The 10,879-nt window shown below is 40.3% G+C and overlaps 1 protein-coding gene and 1 pseudogene across 1 annotated transcript; one reads left to right on the forward strand and one right to left on the reverse strand.

Moving 5' to 3' along the window:
- The first annotated feature begins 277 nt into the window (after window positions 1-277).
- Taf13 (TATA-box binding protein associated factor 13) lies at window positions 278-10,590 on the forward strand. Its single transcript, XM_008850409.3, has 4 exons — window positions 278-372; window positions 1,264-1,342; window positions 6,799-6,896; window positions 9,515-10,590. The coding sequence occupies exons 1-4, from the start codon at window positions 346-348 to the stop codon at window positions 9,683-9,685; spliced, it is 375 nt and encodes a 124-aa protein (XP_008848631.1). The 5' UTR covers window positions 278-345; the 3' UTR covers window positions 9,686-10,590.
- Window positions 10,207-10,879, reverse strand: part of LOC103747873 — an 8,901-nt pseudogene continuing 8,228 nt past the window's right edge.

Genomic DNA, 10,879 nt, shown 5'->3' on the forward strand with positions numbered 1-10,879 from the left:
TGTCTCAAAAAGACACACACACACAAAAATATATATATATATATTTGTTGTTGTTTTTAGAGCCGCAGTTTCACGTGGCCCAGGATATTCTCCAACTCAACCTCCCGAGTGCTGGATTGAAAGGCCGGCGCCACCACGCCCGGTTTTAGATTGTTTTTAATCCTGGTTCCAGTCCACCTCCGCGAAGCACGGGTAGAGACTGGGAAGCCACCCGCGCAGGTGCAGCCCCACACCTCCGCCCTTCCGGTCCCGCCCACCCCTTACGGGAAGTGACGCATGGAAGTAGTAAAGCCGGCTTGTGGGAAGCAGTGGGCGCTTGGCTGGGCAGGCTGCTGGTTTAGAAGGATGGCAGATGAGGAAGAAGACCCCACCGTGAGTGCGCGCGCCTGTCCCCCTGCCTGCCTCACCCCCGCAGGCCCAGTGCGGAGGCCAAATCTGCAGCCGGGTGATTTCCTTAGGGGGGTTCCGCGGAGAGTGCGGGGATGTTGGGCATCACCAGCAGGAAGGGGTCTGCGTTTGATCTGGACCTGCCAGACACCCACAGATCACCAGAGGCAGAGCTTATACTGCTGACACGAAGCAGCGGTCCAACTTCTCACAAAACCAGACTCATTGTGAAGGCGGTGAAGGAACCGTGACTGGGGATCAGGAAGCCTGAAATTCAAATTCTCTTTTCTCTGAGCAACTTACTGAACTTTGAGCATCGGTTTTCTTGTCCTAAAATGGGGTTAGGTTCACTTAAGGAAGTTTTTAGTGCTGTATTAACAGGAGTTCAGTATGTGTTTTGATTACTGCAGAATACACTTTAAACCAGTATCAGTCTTTTAGCTGTAACATTGTCTACCAGTAGGACAACTTAGTGGCTAAAACAGACAAAACCCAGAACCTATGGTCATGAGAACTCTTAAACACAGGGCGATGTACTAATTCTCCACGGCCCTTTGAGTCTTAAGTTTTCATGATTATTTTGCTGCTTGCTTTCTAGTCTGATACCACTATTGAAAATGCAGGATGTGGTGTTACCTGCCTTTAATCCCAGCATTCAGGCAACAAAGGCAGGCAGATCTGAGTTCCAGGCCAGCCTGGGCTACATAGCAAAATAAAATAAAATAAAATAAAAAGGTGGCCGACCACCTGCTTAGCATCTGTGAGGCCCTGAGTTCAGTTGGTTGCACTGCAAAAACTGAAAGAAAAGGCCAATTAGTGGAATATCAAATGTGATGTAATCATTTGACATTTTTGTGTGTATTTTTAAATTTCTAGTTTGAGGAGGAAAATGAAGAAATTGGAGGCGGTGCAGAAGGTGGACAGGGTAAAAGAAAGAGACTTTTTTCTAAAGAATGTAAGTTGTTATTTCACAATAATTTTATTATAGATGGAGAAAACTTTTGAGCATATCCTTTCAAAGCAGATTTATTGTTCTGAATGTGTTTGCCTGTAGGGACAATATTCTCCAACTTGCCTATAAAATTGTCTGGTTTTGGCCGGGCGTGGTGGCGCATGCCTTTGGTCCCAGCACTTGGGAGGCAGAGGCAGGTGGATCTCTGTGAGTTCAAGGCCAGCTTAATTTTTGACATCTATATAGCTTTGGCTGTCCAGGTATTCACTATGTATCCCAGGTGGGTTTGGAGGCAATCAGCTTGCAAGGTACCTGGATTACAGTCATGTACCACCATGTCTACCATAATTGTCTAATTTTTGAATCATGTATGCTAATAAGTTGGTGTGTCTATGTGTATATATGACATATAAATGATTATCACCTTTTGGTCTTTTTTTTTTGAGACAAGGTCTCCCTGTAGCCCCAGATGGCCTAGAACTCACTACATAGACCAGGCTGGCCTTGAACTCCTGGAGATCCACCTGACTCTTCCTCTGGAGTACTGGGATTAAAGGCATGGACCACCATAATACTTATTTTTTTAATGTGTATGAGTGTTTATGCTTGCATATATGTAAGTGCACTCATGTTGTGCAGTGCCCATGGAGGATGGAAGAGGGCTTTGGATCCCCTGGGACTGGAGTTATGGATGGTTGTTAGTCAGTCACCATGTTGGTGCTGGGATTCCAACCCAGGCCTTTTGCAAGAACAGCCAGTGCTCTTAACCACTGAGCCATCTCTCCAGCCCTATGATCACTTTTTGAAAAAAACTTGTTTTTTGTTTTTGTTTTTTTTTTAACTTAAACTGGGTCTTAATGTCTGGTCTCAAGCTTGAGGTATATAGCTGATGAACCTGAACTTCTGATCCTCCTGCCTTTACTTCCCTGGTGGTAGAATTACAGGCATGTCCTGCCATTCCCGGTTTATGCCTTGCTGGGGATTGAACCTGGGGCTTTGTGTATGCTAAACAAGCACATCTTTAATCCCAGCAGAAGCAGGTGGATCTCAATGACTTCTGGGCCAGGTGAGGCTACAGGAAGACCCTGTCTCAAAAAAACAACAACAAAAAACAGGCATTTTACTACTAACTGAGGTACATGCCTTGTCCCCTTTTTTCCTTTCTTTTTTTTTTTTTTTTGAGACTGGCTTTATGTAGCTGAGGATGACCATGAACTTCTGTTCCTCTTGTGTCCATCTCCCAAATGCTGTAAGCAGAAGCGTTGGACTAAGACTGTGAACAGGCCAGAAAGCAGTGGCGTGTGAGGCATTCCAGTAGCACAGAGATTATAACATTCTGGTCCTCTGTCATACTCAGTAGACAGTTTGGCCATTTTTTGGCAGCAGAAAAAAAAAAGCTGTTTCTGCTTCTCATAAGTCCATACCAACTGGAAGGTACCTTGAGAATGTGCTCTGTTCAGAGTTCTTGACATATAGTCATGGCTGACCATTGAGAGGTATAGCAACACAGATTTATGAATGACAAGTTTATTTACAGGGGTTACCAAAAACTCTTGAAATTGCAAGATCAGTTTTTAAGTGTCTAAATCCTTTTCCAGTCATACATGGTAGCACATACCTATAATCCCAGCACTTAGAAGAGGATTTGGAATTCTAGGTTATTCTTGGCTACATAGTGAGTTTGAGGCCAGACTGGACTGTTTGAGACCCTGTCTCTAAACAGCAACAAAAGCCCTTTCTCATGGGGCTGGAAAGATGATTCCTTGGTTAAGAGCACTGACTGCTCTTGCAGAGGACCTGGGTTTGGTTTCCAGAACCCATATGTCAGCTAACACCCATCTGTAACTCCAGTTCCAGAGGATCCTATACCCTTTTTCTGGCTCTGGGCATTGGATGACACTAGTGCACTGACATACATGCAGGCAAAGCACTCATATACCTAAAATAAAAATAAATCTAAAAAAATTTTTTAAATCCCATATCTTTTTTAGGGGGGTGGCAGGGAGGGATTAGGCTTTTTGAAACAGTCTCCCTGTAACCACAACTGGCCTTGAACTTGCTATGTAAACCAGGCTGGCCTAGATCTCACAGGGATCCACCTGCCTCTGCCTCCTTAGTGCCTGTCCGGATTAAAGGTGTGTACTACCACACCTAGCTCTTTCCCATATCTTAATTCCTCACTTAAACTGAACGCTCCCTATTCCATCTTTCTGATGTTAATTACTTGATTTGTAGGTGGTTTTACTTCTTGTTATGTGGGCATATGAAGATCCCTAAACCAAAAGTGCTCCACAGTGATACTTGTGCTGCTGTTGCTTGTTAGCAAAGACCTTAGTTCAATTTCAATTGTTTTACTTTTGTGATGACAAAAATTTGAAATCTTCAGAGCCTTCTCTTTGTCTTATTAGAATCTTGCATTTTTTGTTTGTTTGTTTTTATGTTTATGTGTTTTGCCTGCGTGTATGTGAATGTACCATATGTATGCAGTGACCCTGGAGACAAGAAGAGGGCATTGGATCCCCTGGAACTGCAGTTATGGACAGTTGTTAGCCACCATGTGAGCGCTGTTAACTACTGGGCTGTTTCTCTAGTCCTGACTCCCAGCCCCTTTGGTCTTTAAAAAGAAATTTTTTTTTTTTTTAATTTTATGTGCATGAGTGTATTGCCTGCTTGTAGGTAGGTGTACCCATGTCATGCAGTGCCTGCGAGGTCAGAAGAGGGTGTTGGATCCCCTGGAACTGGGATTGTTAACTGCCACGTGGGTGATGGTAACCGAACACAAAAGTGGCCAGTGCTCTTAACTGCTGAGACATCTCTCCTCCTACCTTAGCCTGGGATTACATGTGTTTGCCACCACATCTGGAAAAATGCTCATATATCTTTTCTCTTTTTATTCTTTTTGAGACAGCGCCAGCTGTCCTGGAACTCACTATTTAGACCAGGGTGGCTTCCAACTCAGAGTTGTGGGATTACAGGCTTGTATTACCATGCCTAGCCAATGTTTGTATATCTTAATGATTGAGAGCTCTTCTAAATCCTTTTAATATTTTTGTTTTGTTTTAAATGACTTTTTTTTTTTTTTTTTTTTTTCTTTTTGAGACAAGGTTTCCCTGTAGCCCCAGCTGTCCTGGAACTCACTATGTAGACCAGGCTGGTCTCTCACAGAGAGCCACCTTTGCGCATTCCATGGCATGCATATGGAAATCACAACTTGAGGGAGTTGGTTCTCTCCTTCACCATGAACATCCCAGAGATCAAATACAGATGGTCAAGCTTGGCAGCAGGTGCTCTCACCTGGTGAGCCATCTCCCTAGCCCATGTTTTTGTTTTTTTTGAGACAGGGTTTCATATAGCCCAGGCTAGCCTTGAAGTTACTATGTAACCTAAGATGTCTTTGAACTTCTGATCCTCCTGTTCCTACTTCCCAAGTGCTGGGATCACAAGACTGCCACCTAATTTATACAGTGTTGGGGATTGAACCCAGGCCTTCAAGCATGTTGGGTAGGCACTTCACTGACTAAGCTACATTCCCAGCCCTAAAAAATTTCTTTCTCTTAATACAACACAGAATTGCAAAGCACCCAATGTTATTTTTTTTTATGACTTTACTGACCCTTTACCAAATACACAACTTCCAAATTCATACCTCTTATATGTTTCCCATTTCCAGTGAAACGAATGTTATGCCCATAAAAATGTTGGTAAAAAAGTATCTTCCTCAAATATTTAAGGCAAAAATAGTTTGCATAGGTTGGAGAGATGACTCAGTAGTTAAGAGCACTTAATGCTCTTCCAGAGGACCTAGGTTCAGTTCCCAGCACCCTAATGACTGTCCTTAGCTCCACTTTCAGGGGATCTGCTGCCATCTTCTGACCTCCTTGGGCATCAGGCGCACATGTGGTACAGTTACATACATGCAGGTAAAAACTATACACATTAAATAAAAATTTTAAAAAATAGCTTACAGTGGGCAATTATAACAAACATCACTTTTGCTAAATGATCAAAGTTAGCATCACCAATGATACATTGATATCATATACCCTTGATGTGAGAGCATTTTTTGGAATCCTCTCTAATTGTATATAAAAGCATGCAAACCTCAGCCTAATCATGAGCAGAACAATCTGCAAGATAACTGGCCAGTATTCTTCATAAGTGGTGAGAAAAAAACTTAAAGAGGCATGACAAGTAAAGTGGAATCTTTGATGGAACCTGGACCTGGCCTGGGGTTGAAGCTCAGTATAAGGGCATGTGTCTACCGTGTATGAAGCCCTAGCTTTGATCTTCAGCACTGAGGCAGAATATCAGGAATCTGGAGCAGAAAATTGACCTAAATAGAAAAATCAGCACAATATAAATAAGGTGCTTATACCAGTGTTAATTTCATTTGATGAATATTTATGTTACGTAAGGGAAGCTAGATATTGGACATATGGGAACTCCACAGCTCAACTGTAAATCTAAAATTATCTCTTAAAAATGTAATTTTTAAAAATAGAATTCAAGGGCTGGAGAGATGGCTCAGTGGTTAAGAGCACTGACTGCTCTTGCAAAGGACCCAGGTTCGATTCCCAGCACCCACATGGTGGCTACAAATTGTCCTTAACTCCAGTTCCAGGGGAATCCAAAGCCCTCTTCTGATCTCCATGGCATTGCATGACATGGGTGCACTCACATACATGCAGGCAATACACTAATACACATGAAATAAAAATACTAAATAAAATATATTAAAAGTAGAATTCAGGGGCTGGAAAAATGGCTCAGATTTTAAGCAGCCATTGGCTGCTCTTGAAGAGGACCTAGGATCAGTTCACAGTACCCACATAGCAGCTCACAACAGTCTGTAATTCTGGCTCTAAAGGATCTGACACCCTCTTCTGGCTTCCACAGGAATCACACACATGGGTGCTCTTATATACATGTAGGCAAAACATATAAAATAAGATTTTTTAAAAAAATAGAATTTAAAAAGAGCACTGACTGGGGCTGGAGAGATGGCTCAGCAGTTAAGAGCACTGGCTGCTCTTACAAAAAACCTGGGTTTAATTCCCAGCACCCACATGGTGGCTAAGAACCATTTATAACTCTAGTTCCAGGGGATCCAAACCCTCTTCTAATCTCTGTGGGCATTGTATAACACAGATGCACTTACATACATGCAGGTAATACACTCTTCATACACATGAAATTTAAAAAAGTACTGGCTGCTCTTGCAGAGGACCTGGGTTTGAATCCCAGTAGGGGCGGTTTATGGGGGTTTAAGTAATAAAGCTGATCATAAGACTGGTTAACTCTTTTATACTGGAATCCATACTTTGAGACATACATGCAACAAAATTATGCTTTTCTAGCCATTGTTTATAATTTGGTTGAATTCTATCTAGTTGGTAAGGAAAGGTACTAGTGAAATTGTTAAATCCATCATGTAAACCAAAGTGATTGTTCTTTCATAGTGCGGTGTATGATGTATGGGTTTGGGGATGACCAGAATCCTTACACTGAGTCCGTAGATATTCTTGAAGATCTTGTCATAGAGTTCATCACTGAGATGGTAAGATAGTTTTTTGTTTCTCCTTTTTAATTTTTTTGGTAACTTGTTTTAGTTAATTGAAGACTAGATTTGAAATGCCAAGCCTTAGATAAGACTAAAACTTTTAAAAAACCGGATAGGTTTTGAGTGTCTATTTTGTAGAAGTTACTTGTTTCTATGTCATTTAGGATGGAGATTGTATAAATGTATTCCACTGCCTTGAAGTTTTCTTTTCTTTTCTTTTTTTGGTCTTTTTGAGACAGGGTCTCCCTGTAGCCCCAGCTGTCCTAGAACTCACTATGTAGACCAGGCTGGCCTTGAACTCACAGAGATCCGCCTGTCTCCCAAGTGCTGGGATTGAAGGCGTGCACCACCACGCCCGGCTGAAGTTATAAAGACATAATATAAAATCATTGAGTAAAATAAAAAAATATTGCCTATAATCTCATCCAGCATAAGTTCTTTTCCATGTTATATATTTTTTAAAGGTTTGTACAGTTCATACCTGGGAGCCCCCTCCCAAGAGAAAAACAAAAACACAAAAAATTAAAATGGGGGGCTGGAGAGATGACTCAGCAGTTAAGAGCACTGACTGCTCTTGCAGAGGACCTGGGTTCGATTCCCAGCTACAAACTGTCCTTAACTCCAGTTCCAGGGGAATCTGAAGCTCTCTTCTGACCTCCACAGCATTGCACAACATGGGTGGACTCACATACATGCAGGCAATACACTCATACAGATAAAATAATAAAAATAATAAATAAAATGTTTTTAAAAATTAAAATGAAAGTATACAATGTTCTGTGTATCTATGATCCTGGTAACGCTCATTTTATTGTTGTATAATACATGTTTCTTGTGTTCTAATCACTATTTTAATAGCTACAGAAATTTCATTCAATTTTTATCCCCCACCTCTTTTTTTTCTTTTGGGACAGAGTTTCCCTGTAGCCCCAGCTGACCTGGAACTTAGTATGTAGACCAAGCTGGCCTTGAACTTAAAGAGATCTGCCTTCCTCTGCCTCCCAGTGCTGGGATTAAAGGCCTGTGCCACCACGCCCACTTCAGGTTTTGTTTTGTTTTGTTTTGTTTTGTTTTTAATGAGACAGCCTAGGTAGCCAGGGATAACCTTAACTTCTGTTCCTTCTGCCTTCATCTCTCTAGGCTCAGATCGTAGGCTATACCACCATGCCCAATTTATTTGCTGCCAGGGATTAAACCAAGGCTTCATGTATGCTAGACAAACTCTCAACCAACTAAGTTCAAAGTATTTTTAACATTTAATTATTTGTATTTTATGTGTATGAGTGTTTGCCTGCATGTATGCAATGCCTCAGAGGCCAGAAGAGGGTACCAGATTCCCTGGAACTGGAGTTATTGGTGGTTAGTTGCTATGTGGATGCTGGAAACTGAACCCAGGTCCTCTATAAGAGCAGCCAGTGCTTTTAACCACTGAGCCATCTTTCCAGCTCCCAAACTATTTTCTAATTAGTCATTTCTTTATTGTATAAGCAGGTGTTTTATTTTGTGATACTAGTGATTGAACCCAGGGCCCTGTGAATGCTTAGCAAGTACACTGTCACTGAGCTACATCTCTAGCCTCTGAGTCTGACATCTTGAATGACCATTTTTATGGATTTTCTCCTTTCCTTCTTTGGATGTATTAGCAGGAATGGGATTACTGAGTTTGTTGGTTGTGTTTAGTTCTTTGGAGTTTTCACTCTATTTTGGATCATTTCCTTACTGAAAAAAAAGAAGTAAAATTACTTAGACATGGCTGATAGTATAGTTTGATGGTAGAATACTTGTCTCGTATGTGCAAGGCACTGGGTTTAATCCCCAGAGCTAAAAGAAAATATTCACATTATTAGTGGTAGAGCTTGTCCTTAGCATGTTTGAGGCCCTGGGTTCAATGCCCAAGCCCAGCATCACATTAAACAACAAAACCAGGCATAGTGGTTCATGTCTCTACCCCTAGTACTTGAGAGGCAGAGACAGGAGAATCACTTCAAGTTCAAGGCCAGCCTAATCTACATGAGTTACAAGCCATCCAGAGCTACATAGTAGGACCTTGACTCAAAACAACACAACACAAAAACAACAAAACTGCCAGATAATAGTATATGCCTATAATCCCAGCACACCCAGCATTCAGAAGGTAGAGGCAGGAGGTTGATTTTTCAAGCAAGCATGGACTGTATAGCAAGACCTCTTCTCAACAAAAATAAAGCTCAGCATAGTGCTGCATGCCTGTAATCCCAGAACTTGAGGTAGAGGCAGGAGGATTAGTGCAAGTTTGAGGCCAGCCTGGGCTACATAGAAAGAACCTATCATAAAAACAAGACAACTCCCCCAACTCCAAATGAAACAAAACTCCCCGATTATATCACAAATCAAAAAAGGGGGATATCAGCAAAACTGGTAGTTTTAATGTCCTTAATATTTTTTAAAAAAGAAGCCTATGAAGCAAAGAAAAGCACTGCTAATCAACCCAGCAGAAAAAGGACAGGTGCAGGAATAGAAAGGCAGTTCCAAATGAGTTGCTGTAAGTAGAGGAGAAAATGCTCACATTCGCCAGCACTTAATAGGAAATTAAAACATATAATATTTCTAAAAATGTATGTGTTTCTTTGTATTAGACTCACAAGGCAATGTCAATTGGAAGACAAGGTCGAGTGCAAGTTGAAGATATTGTATTCTTGATCCGAAAGGACCCAAGGAAGTTTGCCAGAGTTAAAGACTTACTTACCATGAATGAAGAATTGAAACGGGCTAGGAAAGCTTTTGATGAAGCCAACTATGGATCTTGACACTTTTTGTGCTTTCTGAAATTTTGTTACCTTCTGTGGAAACCATGTATTAGAACCGTGTCTTCTACAGTAACTTCTTGATACCTAGGCATGTAGTGAAAGATGTCTTCAATTTTAGATTGATATTTGAGCCTTAATCACCTGCCTTTGTGTGACCATATTTGAATTACTTATTGAGTTTTAATGACTACACATAAGTATTGTAGACCATGCAGTTCCATCTGCTTCTGACCATTTAAAGGTAAAGTTTTGTTTAGGTTTTAGGTAGATTTGTGCCATTATAAGCTATAAACTGTAGGTGCTTAATATGTCAAATCTAAGTATCCTTTGAGTTTACGAAAGTACAGATATGTGCTTTATTGTATTCCTAAGTTTTTAAACAACAGTGGTCTGAGAGGTTATGAAAGATAATGAGCTGATTTTTATTTCTTTTAAGGTGATGGCATATAAAACTTAAGTTTTTGTAAGGAATGTTTAATGATCTTAAAGGATAGTTTGTTTTAGTATTCTTTTCTAAGGGGTTTTGTTTTTGTTTTTGTTTTAATATAACCTAAAAGTTTCCTGTCAGTGCATCTGATTTAAAACCTTTTTAGGCTTATAACGTATTTGTTAAGTTTTAGAAGACCTCATTTTCCTAGATGACATTAAAATTTCTTAAAATGCTTTCAGTAGCTGGAATGTCAATATTTAAAAAGCTGATGTCAGGGTAAGTATTTGGGGTAATTTTTATTAACAGATTTGTAAGTGCTTTCATTGTGGAAATATATACTTGTTTAAAACCATATGTGACTGTACAAACCACTTTTGTAATTCAGAATATGCAGGCCTTGTGTGTATTTAGCCTATTGCATTAAATTATTATTGTGCATAGCTTATAATAATAATTGAAACTGCATTTAAAGAGATCACTGATACTGTTTGTGAAACTTTTGGTGCTTCTTAACATCTATAAATTAATACTTGGGAAAATACTGCTTGTTTACTGATACGAGGAATGAAGAATTAAACAGATTAATGCTTCTGTTTGTGGTTTATAATCTCCCCCAGAATATTTCATCCATTACTGATAGTGTGATCATTCTAGCTGTTTAATCTTGCCAAAAATCTCTCTTTTTTTTTTTTTTTTTTTTTTTTTTTTTTTTTTTGTGTACAATGCAATCCTATTCTGATTCATTGACTATTAGTCACGGTTGA

The sequence above is a fragment of the Nannospalax galili genome, unplaced genomic scaffold (genome assembly GCF_000622305.1).
Source record: "Nannospalax galili isolate Female #2095 unplaced genomic scaffold, S.galili_v1.0 scaffold5, whole genome shotgun sequence".
Taxonomy (NCBI): Eukaryota; Metazoa; Chordata; class Mammalia; order Rodentia; family Spalacidae; genus Nannospalax; species Nannospalax galili.